The sequence below is a fragment of the Trichoderma harzianum genome (assembly GCF_003025095.1).
Source record: "Trichoderma harzianum CBS 226.95 unplaced genomic scaffold M431scaffold_1, whole genome shotgun sequence".
Taxonomy (NCBI): Eukaryota; Fungi; Ascomycota; class Sordariomycetes; order Hypocreales; family Hypocreaceae; genus Trichoderma; species Trichoderma harzianum.
This window is the reverse complement of record NW_020209249.1, coordinates 3,545,169-3,564,872: the sequence shown is the minus strand read 5'-3', so window position 1 is coordinate 3,564,872 and position 19,704 is coordinate 3,545,169. Positions and strand designations below refer to the sequence as shown.

The 19,704-nt window shown below is 45.2% G+C and overlaps 8 protein-coding genes across 8 annotated transcripts; 4 read left to right on the top strand and 4 right to left on the bottom strand.

The window, feature by feature from the left end:
* Nucleotides 1-557: 557 nt before the first annotated feature.
* Nucleotides 558-3,149, bottom strand: M431DRAFT_489892 (hypothetical protein; the record flags this gene model as incomplete). The annotated part of the gene is made up of 6 exons (XM_024916737.1): nucleotides 558-611; nucleotides 665-723; nucleotides 795-902; nucleotides 969-1,373; nucleotides 1,447-2,381; nucleotides 2,443-3,149. The coding sequence occupies 6 exons, from the start codon at nucleotides 3,147-3,149 to the stop codon at nucleotides 558-560; spliced, it is 2,268 nt and encodes a 755-aa protein (XP_024780799.1).
* On the bottom strand, nucleotides 3,008-3,986 carry M431DRAFT_204122 (hypothetical protein). The gene has a single exon (XM_024913368.1). It carries the CDS (start codon nucleotides 3,686-3,688, stop codon nucleotides 3,164-3,166), a length of 525 nt encoding a protein of 174 aa, XP_024780798.1. The 5' UTR covers nucleotides 3,689-3,986; the 3' UTR covers nucleotides 3,008-3,163.
* Nucleotides 3,987-4,499: 513 nt separating this feature from the next.
* On the top strand, nucleotides 4,500-5,326 carry M431DRAFT_71912 (hypothetical protein; the record flags this gene model as incomplete). The annotated part of the gene is made up of 2 exons (XM_024921964.1): nucleotides 4,500-4,613; nucleotides 4,676-5,326. The coding sequence occupies 2 exons, from the start codon at nucleotides 4,500-4,502 to the stop codon at nucleotides 5,324-5,326; spliced, it is 765 nt and encodes a 254-aa protein (XP_024780797.1).
* A 2,234-nt stretch (nucleotides 5,327-7,560) lies between these two features.
* Nucleotides 7,561-8,823, bottom strand: M431DRAFT_515515 (hypothetical protein; the record flags this gene model as incomplete). Its single annotated transcript, XM_024920275.1, has 2 exons — nucleotides 8,554-8,823; nucleotides 7,561-8,490 (listed from the first exon to the last, which is right to left on the bottom strand). Exons 1-2 carry the CDS (start codon nucleotides 8,659-8,661, stop codon nucleotides 7,561-7,563), a joined length of 1,038 nt encoding a protein of 345 aa, XP_024780796.1. The 5' UTR covers nucleotides 8,662-8,823.
* Nucleotides 8,824-10,195: 1,372 nt separating this feature from the next.
* Nucleotides 10,196-11,265, bottom strand: M431DRAFT_503265 (hypothetical protein). The gene has a single exon (XM_024918283.1). It carries the CDS (start codon nucleotides 11,172-11,174, stop codon nucleotides 10,281-10,283), a length of 894 nt encoding a protein of 297 aa, XP_024780795.1. The 5' UTR covers nucleotides 11,175-11,265; the 3' UTR covers nucleotides 10,196-10,280.
* Nucleotides 11,266-11,507: 242 nt separating this feature from the next.
* M431DRAFT_105241 (hypothetical protein) lies at nucleotides 11,508-15,544 on the top strand. The gene is made up of 3 exons (XM_024911571.1): nucleotides 11,508-11,984; nucleotides 12,040-12,173; nucleotides 12,228-15,544. Exons 1-3 carry the CDS (start codon nucleotides 11,594-11,596, stop codon nucleotides 15,420-15,422), a joined length of 3,720 nt encoding a protein of 1,239 aa, XP_024780794.1. The 5' UTR covers nucleotides 11,508-11,593; the 3' UTR covers nucleotides 15,423-15,544.
* A 765-nt stretch (nucleotides 15,545-16,309) lies between these two features.
* M431DRAFT_71508 (hypothetical protein) lies at nucleotides 16,310-16,903 on the top strand (the record flags this gene model as incomplete). The annotated part of the gene is made up of 1 exon (XM_024921909.1): nucleotides 16,310-16,903. The coding sequence occupies one exon, from the start codon at nucleotides 16,310-16,312 to the stop codon at nucleotides 16,901-16,903; it is 594 nt and encodes a 197-aa protein (XP_024780793.1).
* Nucleotides 16,904-17,274: 371 nt separating this feature from the next.
* On the top strand, nucleotides 17,275-19,329 carry M431DRAFT_477502 (hypothetical protein; the record flags this gene model as incomplete). The annotated part of the gene is made up of 2 exons (XM_024915570.1): nucleotides 17,275-17,584; nucleotides 18,128-19,329. The coding sequence occupies 2 exons, from the start codon at nucleotides 17,275-17,277 to the stop codon at nucleotides 19,327-19,329; spliced, it is 1,512 nt and encodes a 503-aa protein (XP_024780792.1).
* Between the last annotated feature and the right edge of the window lie 375 nt (nucleotides 19,330-19,704).

Genomic DNA, 19,704 nt, shown 5'->3' with positions numbered 1-19,704 from the left:
TACTCTTTCGCTGCCACATCTGGCTCTACCATCAAATGCCTGACTTGGACTCAACAGCCAGCTTGATAGAAATTAATGCTGATTTACACTTATATCCACTTGTCTTCTATGAGACTTTTTCTCCTTTTTTTTTTTTTTTAAGTGCCAGGGACAAGTGAATAAGAGAGAATTAATTATTGCAGCGCACTTAACGTCATATCGTCACGATTGGTGATTCATGAAGAGGCACGCCCCCTCATAGGTTTTTAAAACATCTTTTCTCGGCGATTACCATAGAGTATCTAGTTTAGTTAGATAGTGCTAAAAAGTGCCCAGTATAGCATCAATCAGTAAGTAGGAGATCAAGTATGTGCACACTTATAGTGCTTGCGGATATAAAGGTCCTCGGCAGAAGTATTACTGTCCAAAGGGTAATTGATTTCATAATCATATTATCCGAACTTGTGAGCATATTATAGATTCTAGGATGCGAAATTACCTAAAGATATCAAGACTAGGTTGAACAGTCTTCCTCAGGGCTCGAAAGCATATAGCCATGGCATGAAACTCTATATTATCTAGTTTCTTATGCTTTCCAAGCTGGTAATTGGCCCCATAAGCGTTTGTAAGGTCTGTGCGTTTTATTAGCATTATTTAATTAGACATCTATTGCAACCAAACATACCCATTGTTCAAGATCGTCTTCATTAAGATCAAAATTCCTTTGTGCCTCGTCAAGGCGTTCTTTAATTTAGAGTCTGTATTAGCTTTTTTGTAATTGCTATTAAGTTACGACGCCATATAAAACCACTTACGCGAAGTATAGAAAAGCCAGTCCTTAAGTTCGTCATCCTCTCTAAGCTGTTCAAGAAAATCCATAGCGCTTGAATCATTACCAATCTGACTAATTTGAAACCGAACAGCTTTTAAAAATATTAACATTTAATATACTATACTTATAAAAATAACTCATTGAAATAAAGGCTTACCTTGAAAGGGGTATCCATGATTGTCAAGGAACTCAACGCAGTTTATAATCGCCTCTTTAAAGTAGGTTCTCGTTTCACCAGTAGCACAACCATCTGTAATACAGAAAATAAGAATAGGCCTATTTAACTTCGCTCCTTTATTAATAACGTCATAAACGAGGGGTTGAAGAATCTTCTGCTGAAGCTCGGTGCCAATCCTCGTTCTGCCACGGAGTTCAATGGCCTTCATAATTTCTTCGACTTGCTCTACATTTAGCTTTTGGTCTATCTGGCGCCTGTCATTTATAAATTGTAAGCCTGTTCCATAGCCTTCAGGGACTAACAATGTAGAAATTCGGGCTGCTCGTCGAACAAACTCAATCTGGTCGATGAAGCGGGTGCCTTGTATCATAGAACTGCTATCATCTATGAAAAGCAATATAATAATTAGTATCTGTTCATTTACTTAATAATATAATATACCTTCATTTCAACTTACCACAATAGAAGACTAGTTGGTAAAGAGCAAGATTCGCAATGTCTTGGATATGTTTTGTTTTCAGCTGGTTCTCAACCATTCCTTGAAGCTGCACCGCTTTTTTAGCGACCGTCTCCAAGAATTGATCACCTTTCTCGAAGAAATAGTCGAGGCCAGTTTCATTGATAAATTTCACCATGCTAGCCTGAAATTCTTCTGCTGTCATTTGCTCTGAAATCTCCTCAGAAGTTTTGTCCGACATGTCATCTGAATATGTTCCTCTGACCTCAGGCACATCAGAGTCCAACGACAGGGATCCCCGTTCTACATCAGATGATTCTTTGGAACTTTCGGCAAAGTATTCCTCGGGAATATATACCCACTCCTGTTTAATTGGCAGGGGCTGTGTTGGAAAGAAAACGAACGTCTTGATATTAATCTTCTGAATATGGGCGCTCTCTTTTTCCTCGGTACTCTTAAGCCACTCTTCGACCTTTGCACAAAGAGCAGGGTTTGGCGGGTCAGTTGCATCTCTGACCAAAGACTCAGCCCAAGGTAGAGCATTAAGTGAGAATTCGTGGATGCAGTTGCCGACATGCTCAAGGTTCGCGACGGCATCTGGTGTCTCTTTCTCATCCTGAGGCCATGGACACAGGGGGCACTGAGGAATATTCGGAGGAACTATCTTACGACATGTGTTTTGTAGAACGATGATTTGATCTTCCGATATGGTGTCTATATGCTTGGTCCGGTTGTGGCTGACAAACTCCTCGGCAGATAGGAACGTGTTCGGCATTCCAGTTCCAGCACAGGCCAAACATTCCCAGTTCTGGCCTGCGCCGTGACTTTGGAGCACATGATCACGCCAGGCTGCCCGTGAGATGTACAAAACTTCTGGTCTTGGGCATTTTGGAAATGGACATGTGTAGGGACAAAGGTCTTCCATAAGGTGTTTTCTATAAACATTAGTAAACATTTATTAAGGATTACATTAAATGTAGTTAAACTGTGACATACCTCCATCTCGACCAATTCTGAAACATTTCTGGTAATGTCTGATAACAACAAGGGCACTTAAATCCCCTCATCTGCTGAGATATAGGAGGAGGCGAGGGATAATGCATTGTTGCAACTGACACTGACACGCGACTAGCAGCTGCTGCCATAGGTATTGCTATTTGCAAGATGTCGACTTCCGGCACAGAAGGTGTAGTCGCGCTCATTTCTGGGCCTTGGAGGTTTTTTGGCGGAGCATTGGACGGTGTTGTGCTTGGAAAATCTTCTGTTGGCAGTGACTTCCCATCATCTGAAGCAGGCGATCTGTTAAGCCTAGGAATCATTCCTTGGTGCTTCTCAGTTGTGTGTACAAGCGGCTTAGACATCGCTACCAGAGGATTTATTGTGAATTGGTCCAACTTTTGTTGATGCCGTCTCGCATATCGGAATCTATGTCGACGCCGCAAATTTGCTAGGATCAGATGCTGCTGCTCTGGGGTCACCTCCCGCATTCTTTTCTCAGTAGTGTTCTCCACGTTCTCTTCACTATACTTCTGCCTCCCAGCAGCACTGTTGAGTAATATGAACTCAAGGTGTTTTTGCAAATCCTCGTTCTCGTTGGGTTTAAATGATGAGTCGGCTTTGCGTAGTCTTGCGACTGTTCCCGACTTTCGAATCGCGAAGCCAAGCATAATGAGCTGGTCTAGGATATCATCAACGTCTTTCATTGCTTTCTTTAGCGTCACTTCAGAATGCGGATCGTCCACCCGTCTCCTACGCTGGAATCTGTAGAAGTGTCCGAGGCGGTCTTTAGGCTGTAAGCCAACGCTGTAAACCAAGAGGTAGAACTTCCAGTAGGATTCGAATCATCACCAAGAGTTAAATCTAAAGTACTCTCTGCAGGAGACACAGGGGCGATATCAGATTCTGCTTCATTGTCGATGTTTTCCTTTTTATCATGAGTCTCGTTCAAAACATGCATGCGGCAGCTACTGATGAATTCCCGAAGAGTTAGGAGAAGGTTGATCAGGACCAGTCGAGGCTTTGGCTGAAACCGTAGTCGTCGATCAAGCGAAGCATCAGGACTCGCCAGTGCACCAACGCCTGAGGCCCAAAGATTTAGGTCGGCAAGTCGACTCTCAGCCCAGCCCTCCTTCATAAGAGGCTTGATGGATAGACAGCTCTCGAAATCAGAGATGCATCCCATTGTTGCATGGTGGATGTCTCCAAATTCGGGCATCTGAGACTCAGAAGCCGGTAAAGTCATGGTAAAGGCAGTACAATGTCAATAGGGCTTTAATAGTTTGCGATTGAGGTAGAATGCGGCAATATTTGGACTACGGCGATTGAGGTGGTCATTCAGCCGTACGCTGTTAATCCCAAGAATTAGGTCTGGTAACCGACGCCTGACAAACGATGAGGAGTGCGATTTGGCGTGTTGGGGTGATAGGTGAGTCTGGCGCCAATACTTATGTAGGAACCATGATGATTCAAGTAGTATTGAAGTGCAATGTAGAATTTAAAACCGCATACGATTAGGCTGCCACTGAGGCTGAGAGATTTTCCCTCAGTATTAAGACGACTGTTATTGTGAATGGTGGACTCAAGCCGCACCACCTGGCATCTCCAATCAAGAGCGAGCTCAATAGTGAACTCTACCCCTCCTTTCCCAGCCTTGCAGCAGCTGCCCAACGATCTCCATACAATCGCTCCCAGAATCATCGAGATTGGAAAGCAGGAAGCATTAGTTATGAAAACATGAGTGAGCCTATGAGGACGGCATAGGCGAATACAGACACTATCTTGTGCCGGCTGGCCCCTGCAAGATATCGGCCCCTTCTAACGATGCTCCTAGCTCGTTCGACACCCAAACGCACCTGTTATTCTACTGCGATAATTTCTCATCCATCAGCTGCCTGATCATGGAGCCCTTGTCACAGGTGGAGCTTGCCCAGCGTGCGGCACAAGACGTCGCAGTAGTTGCTGGAGAACTCCAAACCAAATGGCGAGGATCCTGGTTCAGAAACTATTCCAGACAGGAGCACATCAAGAATTTGGTCATTCTAGCCACTTCTCTCATGTGTATTTCATTCAGCCAAGACAAATACGAACAGAGAGAGCACAGTGATCAACAAGATGACGAGGCGGTCAAGTTAGAGACATTCTTGTGCGGATTGGAGCTGGTTTGTACAGTCCGTAATCCCATCTACACCACCCGTATAAGGGAAATCTGTCAATTAACTAGAGCATGAAGTACCCCACGAACAATTTAGCCAAGTTCAACCAACAAAACGAGCCTTCTGCTCGCTTTCCAACGCTCAATGCTTTAGTTACTGCGAACCCTCTAGAGACTATCCGATCAGCTTCAGATATCAGCATATTCCGCAAAGTACAGAAGAGCGTAGAAGAGTTTGCGTCAGCATCAACCTACATAACTGGCCCGTACTTCGCTTTTCTCAAAAGTTTCTCTGGAGTCAAAGACCAGGCCAAGAGGCATGCCGAATCGGCGCAACAAGATACTGAATCACAACTAAATCCCAAAAATACAAAGACGAAATCAGATGAGGATGAAAGTTACCCAAGGCATGTTTACGATACACTGTACAAGGTCATCAATAAATACTCGAAATGTAATTGTGGGTTGCCCAACCTATCGTCGAAAACACCGAAAAGACATTGGGGAAGACTCGAGCTTCAGGCAAACTTTGGCTTAATCGACGATGAGATCCTTTTTCATACGGTATTCTCAAAGAGAGGATCATGCGAATACGACGAAAAGATCGAGTGGCAGCACCTACAATTTCGTGTTCCAAGGCATGTTGACTTGCTCAGATACAGAATACAATTGCTAACCCAAAGAATCCAGAAAACAACGCAAGGCGCGGGCGGTGGGGTTTGCAGATAAGATGTGCTACGATGCTGTTCAAGACGAGACGAGACGAGACGATGCCACAGAGGTGGCATCGACTTCCGAGTTCTGCAAGCTCCTTGGCAAAGATATCGGCTCAGGGAGTATGGATGTCCGCATCAAAGACGAAACACTGCTCGACCTTAATCGCGCTGTAGGGATTGAAGTCGACTTTGCTGATGGAAGAAGTATTTCATTAGCCGATGTGCTCAGTAACAATTCCCTGGTCCCCAAAACTAAACTAATCCTCGCCTATATACTCGCTAAATCTGTCTGGCAATTCTACGATTCGGACTTCATGGGTGTTTGTTGGACGACGAAGTCTATTCAGCTCTTTCGAGAGAGGGAGGACGAAGATAATGATGATGAACCTGGTGTTGACTGGGCGCCATATTACGCCTTCTCATTAGAGCAGATGACGGAAAGAGACTCCATGGAGCGGCTGCCACCGGGGCAATTCCTTCACCGATACCCTCGTGTTCTGGCACTTGGTACCATACTTTACGAGCTTGGTCAGAAGAAGCGTTGGGAAAAGCAAGCAACTTCTTCAGGCCCGGCCTCATCCACCAACCATATCGAACCTCCAACCCTCGAAACGATAATAAATGACGCCTCGTCCAAGATCCGCAAAGGAGTACAGAAAAAGAAATGGCCCGACATCAGTCTGAAGAATACCCAAACGTTGGAGGAATATCGCGTCATCGTTGCAAATTGTGCTAGCGAAAACTTCTTCCGGCCAGATCCGAAGGAGAAGCCGCCGAACTCTCCGGCGCACAGTCTTCAGAAAACGGCGGAAGAATTAGAGGAAGAGCTAACTGTTGCAGAGAGACGCGCAATTCTCTTTAAGAAGGTTGTTGCACCCCTCAAGAAGATGATCCAGAGTACTGGCTGGGTTGACGAGTCGGGCAATATTCAACGTTACTCCATAGAAGGAGCGACTGCACGACCGAAACCCAAAAGACCCGATTTAGAGAAGTCAGGATCGGAGACACTTCTCGATACTCCTCAGACATCTCAAAAATTTCGAACTCTCCCACGCGGGATTCAAGATAGTCGAATAGCATCGAAGTTCGTCACCAACTGGGGAAGCTCTAGCCTCCATGCCTTGAATGTGTCCAACTAACAGATTGTGACAGGCCTGAGGCCAAGGCAGGGCTGAAAAAAGCCAAAGGAGTACCCAGCGTACGTGCTCCCCAAACGGCGCAAGGCCTTTATAGCGACGAGGCCAAATCCACGCGATGGCAAGATAACCTAGTGGACCAGCGCCTTCTACAAGACCAACGCGACGTTACGGGTAATAGTTTTGGCAACCGTACCGTTATCCATCAGGGTGACAATCATTACTACTCGACTTACCCGGCTGGATGATACGAAATGGCTGGGAAAGTAGCATGAACTTCTATACCTTATAGGGGAGAGGCCTAATAAATCTAGAAGCTATAAGAGAACTGCCATCCATCTTCCGCAAAGGAGGAGAATGTTCTCTATCATGTCTCTTGGGGTCGTTGCTGACGTTTGGTTAATCTCCTAGCGTCACTAGAAATGCAAGCAACTCGAGCCATTATGACGCCGCGGAGTCCTTAGTATCCCGGCTATTCAAGCCACGAGGATTATGTCTATAAATAGGAACGTTAAACCGGAAAGATTTTAATTCTTGGCTCACAAACTATCAAGTTGCCCCGTAACTGTGGCTTTTTAATTCTAAAATTTGTAGGAGTTGTTAGAGCCAGGTCGGAGCTTCCGTGTCGTCGATTTACATATATCAGGTTACTTGTCTTACCGTATCCTCACAATGCCCTGTTGTTCGGCTGCATCGTGCGGCTTGCGCACAACGATAACACCAACCACCGATGTTAAAGCTTGTTCAAATGATTTACTGTGCCCTATATCCAGTTCACGGGTAAAAGGCTCAACTGATAGGGCTTTTGTGTCGATTTTGTGTTAGAGAACGAGCTGTTTATGGCTTGTGGAAGAAACTTAAAGATGGGAAGCTCAATAATACAATAAAGCTGACTGTACTTTGGTCTGAATGACCTCCTTAGAGCGAGGAGTTGCAGATATCCTCCCCGAAAATACGGACTTGGGTCAAATAATCCACTAAGTCTTAATCTGACTCGGAGCGATTTCAATTTTGCTGTTTATCATAGTGGTGGCTACAGACTTCAATCTTACAATGCTACATAATGCAGCATTGCTCAGTTGTGGTATATATATCTGAATCTGCTTACTGTTTATTCTTTCTGGAATCGAGCTGACGGATCATTAACCGGACTGATAGGCTTCCCGGTTTTAAAGTACGCCCGAATATTTTCGAGGCATTCTATCTCAGCAAGCCGAAAAGCTTCCTGAGTAACGCCACCCATATGGGGCTGACATATGACCTTGTCGCTATTTTGGAAATAGCTATTGATGTGAGGTTCGTTGCAAAACACATCAAGCCCAGCTCGGGCAATTTTGCCGGATTCAAGAGCCTGGATCAAGGCATTTTCATCGATAATGGCCCCGCGTGCAGTGTTGACCAAATATGAATTATTTTTCATAACCGCAAACTCGGCTGTGGAAATGAGATTGCGAGTATCGTCATTGAGTGGGCAATTGATCGATATAATATCCGACACGCTCAATAAAGCATGTAGAGAGTCACAATAAGAGGCGCTGTACAAGGCCTCCACTTCGTCGCTCAATCGATGACGATTGAAATACTTGACGCACATGCTGAAAGCCTTCGCCTTTGACGCCACTCGCTTGCCCACTTTCCCCATTCCAATGATGCCAATTGTCATACCCGTGATATCGTGAGTGGGATACAGAACGCTGGTCCAAGCACCGTTGCGGAGCGTCTGCTCTGTGCGATACGTATCGCGTACAGCAGCGAGAGTTAGGAATATAGCCATGTTAGACGTGGATTCGACTATTGCATTGGTCGTATTACATAGCCAAATTCCCTGGCTCGTTATCCATTCAACGTCAAACTCGTCGTATCCGGCTTTTGACGAGGTGATGATACCACACTCGGAAGCTAAGGGACCGAAAAGATCTTGGTCGAAAGGTGCATACGTCATTGTGCCCATTGGTACAATAAGAGCGTCAATAGGACCATGCTTAGCTATGAGAGCCGGAAGTTTTTCTTTCACTTCTTGACGATTATCGGCTTCGAGTATCTAGCAGAGCTTGGATCAGCCGATTATCTTTAACTGCTATTGAACGCAACGTAACCTACGTACAGTATAGTCGAACTCATTACGAAAGTCTGAGAGATATTCTCCTCCGTCATGTCTCGGGCAGCCAAGCCAGACGACAAACGGCCTTTCTCTGCGGGTTTTTAGTTGCATTATCGGAAGGAAGTATGCGGATTATAGAACAGAGGTTTAATGAGTCATACACAAATGGGATGTGTAGTTTATTGGAATATTATAGGAGATGATACACGTTTTGAAGTCTGGGCAATAGCTTATAACTTGTACGAGAATACTGAAATAGAAATATGAACATGGGTTTTGAGAACCAGAAACTCAGCCTCGGTAAACGCCATGAGCTCACGGAATACAGCGGCATAAGATATCGTAGGATATACCCAACACCGTAATTGCATACGTGGGGTATTATCACCTAGTTATTTACGATGAAGATACTAAACAACAACGAACTGAACTTGTACATTTGATAACATCCCCTGGAATTGCCCCCGACCATAGAGAATCATGGCTGACCCAGTTCGGAATATTATGATAGTATTGGCGGCAATCACGACGTACGAAGACAATTGAACGCGTTGTGTACGGATGCAGCTCGAGGTAGAAGAACTCGACCTTTGAGAGATGTATACTCAAACCCAAGCTATCTAGTTGCTCAATCTGGCGGATCTCTGATAGGTTGGTAGATCTAGCTGCGATGTCGGAGTGCCTCTTGCATTTTCAATGCTCCTCACTTGTCATCGGCTTCTTTCGGCATTTCCACGTTTGTATATAGCATAGGTGCTGACTCCTCATCTTGACTAAATAAAATGACTTCTCATCTTGACCATCCGTGTTGATAACAATGCGAGGAGAGTGTCAACGGAGATCGACCTCCGCATGCGTTCTCACAAATACCATGCGCTTACAAATGTAAAAACTCCGCATTCGCTCAGTGTGGGCTTAGTTTTGAGGTTGTGTATAACTCAATTCTTCGTGTACATTGCATTTAGATGAATTTCGGGGCGAAAGGATGCGCTCTTCTGTATGATGACGCAGTTTTCTAAGGCATCTGACGTTTCCAGCTCAGTCGGCGTCGAGCCATTACCCGTGTATTCTATGACCCTTTTCTCGCCTAGATCAGTCAAACCTTATACTTGCTGGATAACAAAGCATCTGTCTCATCTGGCTTGTAATCAAAATATGTTTCAAGCTTGTCATACTCAGCGTCAAAGCCTATTGACTCTCCTATTCATTATAAGTTTAACTTCTATAACTGTGTTACAGCTGTTGAACCTTTAGCAGACTTCTATCGCTTGCTAAAATATGGTGTCCACTCACCGGGCTTCTCTAGGCGCAATCAGGTCTCCTGCCATAAGAAGCACTCGCTGCAGTTCTGCATATCGGCTGATGCGAGTCATGGATGGTTAGTCATGTTACGCTTATATCTGCATTTATACTCCGTAATTGATCGCTTACTCTGATCAACCATCTTCGCCGATTTGTTCCGTGTTCCTCCTGGATTATAGATCGACAAACTAGATGACGGTACAGGTAAAATGCCATCTCAAAGCTGTTTTAAAGGGAGTACAAGTAGTAATGGGCGTAATTCGTACAATATTAAGGCTGAGGTATGCTTTGCAAAGTCAGCACCGAAACTACGAGTATGAATAATGCCACTGGCACTCTAGTGGCAACATCAATGAAAATGGAGTCCAGTGACCGACTCTCCTTTGTATTCAACAGTTGTCAAGATCCAACTATATAGATAGCTACAGCTAGGGTATCTCTTCACCTTTGATCCCTAAAGGTTGCGGTAAATTCAAGACGTCTAGCCACGGGAAGTCTTCAGCATCAAATTCGCTGTAACCGAAACATGACGAGTTACCCAGGCTTTGTCGCCCATTGAGCAACACAGGCTCATCTTTATCACCCACAAGTCTCTTAGTCAACAATTTCCGGGGATCTAGTGCGAATTTTACAACAGGTTTCACTGACACGCGCATCCAAAAAGCATCGCCAGGGCGACAAAACAAGACAATAACTCCACGGAATGAGCGTAAAATGCCGTTCTTGCTAACCGAGTTCTCTGTTAGGTCCCATGTGACTGAATTTGCACCATCATCATGGTCGTCATCTTGTGCCAAGTTACCATGAACCTCGAGTCGCCCTTCCTCAGTGAAAGTCGTCTCTTGGGACCACTTGGCAGACATCTGAGCCGGGCCGAAGGGTGTGTGAAAGATAACAGGTGCGCTAATCTCCAATATTCTATGGTTGTCTCGTGGTTTGGTCTGCCCAAGTATCTGTCTAGGTGCAAAGTTGGCAACAATCGGGTCCAATGAGGCGTCAGTCGAGCGCAGGTGAGGTTTGCTGATGTTTAAAGCTTTCTCAAAGGTGACTTCGATCTCCGCAGAGGAGAAGCGGCCGAGTCCCTTTGGAGGGAAACGGAAGGCGAAGTCAATGCCAAGCAGACATGCAGATTTATTCTCGTAGGTGCCGTATTGAACATGACGAACATAGGCGCTGTAGCCTGTTTTACCGATTTGATCTTGGGTCGCAAGTGACCGATTCACACGTTCATCGTTTCGAATTCCCAGCAGACCGTCATCTTCATCTGATAATACAAAGTCGGACTCAAAACCGAGCGCATGTGGATCTATTGTGTCTGACATCGGACTAATGCTCGAAAATGGCCGTCGAACAAGTAATTTGTAGTATCTGGTAATGAGAAAGAAGGTGAGAAGACTGGATGTGACCTGCGAAATTATTACATTATGATCTCTGAACCTAAAGATTGAACAATCGTGCCCCGCCACACCTGCGACAAAATCCGACGCATTCCAGCGCATGACCACAGCCTTGCATAAGTCCATTCATGTAGGTATGTAACAATGTATTTGGTGCTACTGCAAGGCTCTATACTAGAGATTTGAGTACATGTAGTTAATATATGAATCTAAAACCCCAAAGAGCTCAGGATTTCTCCACCTACAACCTCTCCCAGCGCCACAATTCGGACCCAGTCTGAGTAAAGCAGTCATTTATTTCGCTCAGCACACAGGCAGAATTCATGTCTTTAACTAATTAGCAAATGGAAACCCATCCGAAAGAGCCTGCTAAATCGTCACTTGAGGACATTAAGTACAAAATCAGGGCCTACCGCTCCGTAGGGCACTTTGCTGAAGCAACGCTACTTATTGAACAGCTGCCGCAAGATGTTAAATACGCGAGGGGCGTAGCAATTGAAGCCATCCAATTATACCTCACTCAGGGACAATATCGGTTGGCAGCCGATATCTGCAATAATGTTCCAGGACCATCTTCTGCAGAAATCGAGAGCGAAAGTTTCGCATTTTCCAATCATGATGAAGACGTTGTTGCTTTTGAGCTTCTGCGTGCCCTCACATTACGAGTCGTGAGATTTTCAAAGGTCAAGACTGCGCTCGAGATTGCGCGGCGGTTTGGTAGTGCTTGGAATCTTGGTATGATCGTTTCGGAGCACAATCTAGATGACTAGTGCTGATTGTAACATTTAAGATAAGCCCGTCATACTTGATACAGTCATTGAAAGTCATGGAGAAACTGAAGATAGAAGCCCACTGATTTCTAGCACCCAAGGGCCAGAAATAGAAGTGTTGGGCGGGAGCACGTCACACATTTCAGAATACAGGGTGAGTTAATTTTTATTTTCACATACAATAATTAAATCTGATTTGATGTTCAAGGTATTAATGATGTCTTTTTATTGGAAAATAATGGTAGCTGCTGCCGTTCATGGTCTGCTTGATGAGTCGGCCACTAAAGCTGCTGCTTTAACGACTATTTCTTCTTTACGGCAAGCCTTGCAGGCTATGAGTCGTTTACAAGAGGCTGCCTCTCTACTTTACTTCGAAATACAGCTTATTACAATCCCAGAGGAAGCAATACAGCGGCTTCAAAGTTTTGTAGATGCTCTGGACGGCGATAAGTGGGATACAGAGAGGGCTCTCACTTTGGCTGAGATTTTTAAACTTCAGCTCCAATCTTCTGACGATACGGTTCTCTCAAAGGCTGAAGACACGTTTAAAGAAGCACAAGAACTATTCAACAAAGTTTCCCATACTTTCGGCAACATTGACTTAGAACTTACTCGCATTTCCTCTGGTCACACCTTTTCGGCCGAAGAAAAATTCGTCCAAATAAGTAGTCTCGTTGAACGGTACTTTGAAGTCAATCACTATGGTCAGATGATGTTATGCCTCACAACCGCTCTCTCGGAGCCAGTTGATGCCTATGTAGAGCAAGTCAAGTATGCGATCGAACTTCAGCAGCAGTTGGCCGATGAAATGGGCAGTGAAATGATGCAGAATGCTGCTCTAATGCGCGCAGCAGGCTCAGCTAATTTGAATGCATCGGAATATGGGTTTGCGCTCAACGCCCTGGAACCTCAATACATAAAACTTTCTGAAGATGTTGATCCAAAGAGCCACGCGCTCCTAGCAACCACCATGTCAATGATATATGGAAGTTTTGGAAACAATATGGAAGCTCTTAAGGCCGCAGAAGAGAGTCTAGAGATTGCAAAGTCTGGACAATCTTACAAAGCTTGCTCAGACGCTGCTTTAATCTTGGGGCTTCGTCATCTCTCTATCTCTGAGCAGTACCCAAGAAAATCCGCCGAAGACATCAAGTGGCTATCATCAGCTATGGATATTCTAAAAGAGTGGATAGAAAACGACGCTGAAAATGGCTATACTGATGGAGAAGTTCAAAAGTGTATACTGGTTGGTAAATGGGAGAATTTGCGAGCATTCGATGAACCGGAACTAAAGACCACGCCAGTCGAAAATCCATGGATTGATAGAGTGAAGAACCTTTTACCAAGTCAGACAGATGTCCTGAAACGAAGCGAACTCGTGGACCTTGAAGTCAGCATGCTAATGCGCCAAGAGAATTTCTTGGAGAGCTCCAAACTATCGACGGATTATCTCAATGATCTTGATAAACTGTCATTTGTGCCTCCGATGATTAAAGCGCAGGCGTACTCTAGGGCTTCTCTCCAGGCATGGCTTTGTTACCGGGCAATACTGGGCGAAAATAAAACTGTTACTGCAGAAGAACGACTCCAGGCCACAACACAGCTATGGTCCGCGCTGGACCTGGCAAATAAATCGCTTCAGCAATGGCGACAAACCAGCAGCTCTGAGTTGATCATTGGCAACACTCTAGCTCTTGGCAGTCTCCTTTCAGACGTACTATCGACGGTCTCAGAATATTTAGAGCGTGATTTACTCAGTGGATTCATGGATGAACTGCGAAAAACAGAAACAATATGCGACGATATGAGGCGGAGCGTCATACCCATTGAAGGTCTGGCATCCTTGATGAACAAAAGACTTCTAGTGGCCAAAGATTCAAGCCTCAAGATATACAATCTAGGAGTCCGCATATCTTTACGTCTCAACGACTCAGCTGAAGCTTGGACATGGCTACAAAAAGGAAAGTCCAGGGCATTCTCAGACTCTCTCGGCGCAAAACTATTGGTTCCGCAAAAGTTATTGCAGAGAATCAATAGCGATCAAATAGCCTGTGACCTTTTGAAGGCAGAACAAATGCATTTAGACGCCCTAAACCAGCCTGGAGTAAATCACATTCTCGTAGCGCGGGAACTTATTTCGATCAGAAAACGTGTTCAAGAGTATCCTTCACTAGCTGAGATTGCACGAATCAGAAATACGACGCTGAATCTGGAAATAGACCCAGAGTGTCTTGAAATGGCGCTTGCTAGAACAAACCTTTCTCCAGAAAGAGTAAAGTTTGTCGATTGGTATGTTCCGTCATCGAAAACAAAGGAGAACCCGCAGATAATATGCTTTGTCCGGACATTAGACGGTACGACCCGGACGAAGCAGTTGGCTATATCTGTTACTCGGGTACAAGCATGGATTTCTAAAGCCTTCACATATCCTGATATGGCTGAACATCCTCTAAACAAGAAGACAGGCAATCGTCTGCTCCAGGAGATGAATGCTCTTGTCGATTGGCTGACAGATTACTCAGACGAAGGTGATCTTTTAGTGCTCTCACCATCAGGACAACTGAATAACGTACCGCTACACGCCTTATTTATCGAAAAAAGACCTTTAGTTGAGCGCAATCTGGTAGTTTACGCATCAAGCGCGGCGGTCATGAGCCAGTGTTTGGACCGTAGCGCCTCCGGAAGGAATTGCGAAGATCGGGTTCCGGAAGAAACTACAGCCTTTTTCGCAGTGTACGAAGAGCCTCTTCATTTCGACGAGCGCAATCTTATATTCAGTCACATTGAAACGCTTTCCACGGTTCTACCAGGCAATGTCTTACTCGGACCCGAAGTGACAAAATCCCGTTTTGTTGAGACGGCCTCCACGGCCACATGGTTGCACTATCACGGCCATGCTAGTTATTGCAAAGATGATGTTCTTCAATCGTCACTCATTTTGAGCAATGGAGAGGATATTTTCGATAATAAAAATGCCGAAACCCCGCTTCTAGGAAGAGATGCGCTTTCCGTTGTTGACTTGTTCAATACCACTATGCCGCAAGGAGGCGTGCACTTTACAATCATTGCCTGCGAATCAGCCGCTCAAGACTTGTCTCCTGGAGATGAACCTCTGGGGATTATCCCAGCTCTGCTTCACAATGGGGCCACTTCAGTTTTAGGATGTCAGTGGCCCATCAAAAGCTCTGCAGGTCGTGCATTTAGCGCAGCCTTCTACGAAGAAGTGAAGTATATGAGAAGCACAACGAAAGGCAGTAACCAAGCAGTGGACTTAGCCCAAGCCTTGGGTATCACTGTCGGGAAGATGAGACGCGGTGAACTAGGAGCGCAGTATAAACAAGCGTACTGCTGGGCTTCGTTTGCGATGCATGGCCTGTGGTTCTTTCCGGGTTTCAACTGGTGAAACATGAACCATATATCTCTCTATTATATTCAGATAATGTATTGATCCATCACTCAATTTGTGGCCTCAGCTTGGCTACAGTACAAAACAAAATAACACGCCATTAAAATAAAATAAAATTTGTTCCTCTATACATATCTCTATCCCAAGGTCTCACTTTAGACATACTATTAAACTTACTCACTATTCTTTCGTTGTTCATACCTTCGCGATATACTCAATGAATCATGACCTAAGAAAATATGGAACGCTGTCGGCAAGACGTCGAAGTGAATGAGTACATGAGCAGTAATCACACAAGCTTTTACCCTTTGGACGAAGCATCTTCTTGACACAAAAAAAATCTGTGAAATATTGAGCATTTTTCTGTAGGTACTAAGCTGACAGAACACAGCGCAGTCTGCTCGTCTTTCCAACGTCCTAGAGTTGACTTTATAAAAGGCTATAGGCAGCTGGCCTATCAATTCGAGGGGCTAGATGTTATTTTATAGATTAATGCTGTTAAAATATATACCTCAACTTTCTGAGCTTTAAACTTTTTTTCAGCCAATGCGAATTGGCGAAATTCAAGTTGCGGGCGCCCAATTGATGCTTGTGTTTTTCGGCAATGACTCACTGACCGCTAGGGTATGAACTCACCTCTCTTCTCAGTCATTACCTCAATCGATGCTTTCAGCATCTCCAAACAGAATCACCTTCTTCATCCTTCATTGACCTTTAACTTTCAAGCACCGACATTTTGTTCTCGATTCGAGCCAATCCTCAAGCCTCACTGAATGACCTACAGAGTACACCGCAAGCTATCCATTTACCTTTAAAAAGACAATCACGAGCTCATTGGATTCTCTTGCTTTGAGCCCGAGTACATCTACCTAGCCAAAATGGCCATGGCAATCCAGAGGCATGTCGAATCCTTCTCAGTTGACAACTCTGTTAACCTGCAATTACTCAACTATTCAGGCAAAGAATTTCGAGAATGCCAACTCTCTGCGTCTGGCCAACAGTACGACCAGCTTGTAGTTGGGGCGGCCATATTTCGCCACATTCCGAATTTGACCTCTTCAAAAATGCCATGCATTCTTCTCTTGAAACGGGCACCTCATGAACCATACTTCCCCAACATCTTTGAGTTACCCTGCGGGAAAGTCGATTTAACTGACCCGACACTCAAACATGCCCTTGTCCGTGAGGTAAAAGAGGAAACGGGGCTAGATGTCACCAGAATCTCCGCACAGCTGGGTCCAATGATATACCAAACTGAGAAAACCATTAAGAGCGACGCAGGAGTCGAAGCCTCAGTTGTCAAGAGCGCTATTCAGCTCAACTATGTGGTTTCAGTGTCCGATGGAATGGTGAAGTTGAGTATAGACGAACATTCAGAGAGCCGTTGGGCCACAGAGGAGGAGTTGGATGAACTGGACATTACAGATGAGACAAGAGCAGTCATTCGGGAAGCATTCCAGTGGAGTGCCAGCCAGTGACTAGGTGAAAGAAAGAGTGGTTTTGGATCTCAAGGTATACCAGAGAGCTGATAGACCCTATCTGGCAGGTTTTGTTTATTGTCGCTAATGTTGGGTGGCCAACAGGCAGATGCTTCAAACAGACTACGCAGTCCGTTTATATAATAAGATTCCCTCTCAAAGCTATGATAGAGGAATAAAGATACCCAGAAGTAGATTAAACACCTGAATGATCGGCTTCAATATATCCCCTTCAAAAGACATCAAATATTCAATCAGTCCTCTTCAATCTTCTGTCTGCCTAGGGCAACATACGTCCCAGTGGCCGTATTTATAGCCGAATTCAACCAACTATCCAGAAGTCACATCATGCTATATTTGGTCAATTCTGAATGACTTTTGCGGCAACGCAAATTGCGACCACAATTAAGAACGAACCTCAAAGCGCTGAAGAGTGTAATGCTGTAATAGTTCGGTTTCGTGCGCGACGAAACTCTTCATGCCAAACTACGGAGTGCCAGAAGAGCTTCGTTAAAAAGGATTTTTGCTGTTTGCCCCGACCTCTGAGAATGTCAATATCACAAAGTCACTCGTTGTCTAACCATGACCACCGAAATTGGACAAACTATCGATTCTATTTACTGGTCACTCACATTTGCCACCTCAGCTACGAATTAAACAGCTTGTCCAGAACTGGGAAAGGTAGGCTACGGGCACTATGTTTCTGGGCGACAAGGGAACGGCTTCAATTTCAGAAACTAATGGCCTTGACTAGTCGTTGGCGTGCCGAGAATCAAGTCTCACCCCATAGCGCGTAGCCAATCAAGTCTCGGAGCCAACTCCCGTTAGGAAATATTGGACTAGCATCTCAGCTTTGGCCTTCAAAATCAATAAAGTGTAATTAGGATAAGACAAGAGTGAACTAAGACTCAACTAGCCATGAAGCGGATGGGTATGAGCTATGGGGGCTGCATCTTCGCAGCCAATAGTGCATATGCATGAACAAGGCAACTTTGGATCGTTCACTGAGCCAGGAATGCCTTGCAACACTCTAACTTCTTTGGACACGGCACGTCCAGAGTTCGCCCAAAAAGAATGTCTATAAATGAGAGCAGATGGCCAATAGTCCACCGTTATTTCACACCCAGTATCAACACAAGATATAAAGTATTGGCATACCGCTGCCATCCCGGCGTTCTTCAGCTTCGATCCCATCTCCTCAGGACTAGACCCTGCGACCTTCAGTTTTGAACCTCAATATCTCACAAGACTTCCACGGATTCATCACGTCGATAGGGTTCTCAAGACGATTGGACAGTCTGCTCAGATTGTGTCGCAAGGCCCTAGCATTGTCAAGACACTGGTACTCAACCAGAGTCACGGGTATCAACGGTGTTACCACAAACGGCGTAAAAGGGGATAACTCTGCGGTCCTCGACAGTTTACTAGGCAGCATATTTCACATTTCTAATACCGGGATCTTTGCTCTCGCCGGGGAAGCCTTGTCTCACGATCTTCGCCTCGACGCAGCTTTCTTCCAGTCTCAGAGCCCTCCCGAAGAGATTGCTGAGGTCCTTGATTTGTTCACCAACTTCTACCGTTTTCACCCCAGCCTCACATCAACCATAGTCACTGCTGCTGGTGCCGTTGGCACAATCCCCTCAGCATATCCCGGAACACTCATTTCCAAAATTCTCGCTGGTACTCCTTTGCTAGCTAGCACAGCGCCATTCTCCTCTGACCATCCCAGTAGCGGGATGCTAAATGGCATTCTGGCAAACGCTCGACACAGCATGCTGGAAATGCTCGACAAGACGCTCGCTCTAGTGTCAGTTTCCAAAGAATGGATGAAAAAAATCCCTAACGTGTCCACTACGGAGGAAGAAGTCGCTCGGTGCGCAGCCTTTCAGAAACAGGCCCTGATGTCTTGCAGAATGGCCTTGGAAAATTCGCGTCTTGCCAACAACGCCTTCATGAACTCTAATGGGTGCGCCAGAGAGGAAATTAATCGTTTCGAGAGCGAGATTGCTCTGCTTAAAAACAGAGTCTTGAGCGTAGAAACTCAATACGATCAGGAGATTAAGCAAGCGCGCCCACCTCAGTTCGCGATGTTTCAAAACTTGGGACTCAGCCAGCCCACTGATGGCACGAAAATCGACGAGCCTAAAGCGCTTAGGGACTCTGAAATAGTCAAGCTCAGAAATCAGATCGTTAAACGCACTCAGGACTTACAAACCATCAACCAATCTATGACAAATTTAGGCTTATGGGTCGAACTCTGCGAGCGGGCAGGTGGTTATCTTGGGTCTATTTACAACATTATTACAGCTATTGGATATAGCAATGATACTGATGCCGTCGCATTCAAGGAACTGATGGGAATCCAGTGGGATCAGATCCACAAGGAGGCTAAGGAGGTGAAATCGTTTCTGCAGCCTAGGCAGTGATGGTGCTATGAACATGATGGCTATGAATGTCGAAGTTGCCGATATATAAGCGAATTCGGCGGTCGAACATGCATGTATTCTTTACCACCAACGCCCTTGCTTCAGCAGTCACACCCCCAAACTAAGATTGAACTTAGCCATCGTCTGGTGTAACATCAACAAGCCACATAGTTCAGAGGATCACATACCCCGATGGCATCGTCGGATACTTTGACGGCGTCTCCAGTCGTAAAGTCACCCTCCCCGATATTATCAACGGCACTTGAGTGGCGCGTGAAGGAGATGCTCATCATTTTGGACTTTCGTGTTTATTTAGCCATAATTTGAAACAAAAAATCACACTTTGAACTCGTATCAGCATTAGCTGTCTGGAAA

Excerpts from the sequence above, each read along its gene's own strand:
- M431DRAFT_105241 (XM_024911571.1), top strand. The coding sequence starts at position 11,594 with ATGGAAACCCATCCGAAAGAGCCTGCTAAATCGTCACTTGAGGACATT. Across the intron at positions 11,985-12,039 it reads TGGTAGTGCTTGGAATCTTG|ATAAGCCCGTCATACTTGAT; the intron begins GTATGATCGTTT and ends GTAACATTTAAG. Across the intron at positions 12,174-12,227 it reads CACACATTTCAGAATACAGG|GTATTAATGATGTCTTTTTA; the intron begins GTGAGTTAATTT and ends TTGATGTTCAAG.
- M431DRAFT_503265 (XM_024918283.1), bottom strand. The coding sequence starts at position 11,174 with ATGTCAGACACAATAGATCCACATGCGCTCGGTTTTGAGTCCGACTTT.
- M431DRAFT_204122 (XM_024913368.1), bottom strand. The coding sequence starts at position 3,688 with ATGACTTTACCGGCTTCTGAGTCTCAGATGCCCGAATTTGGAGACATC.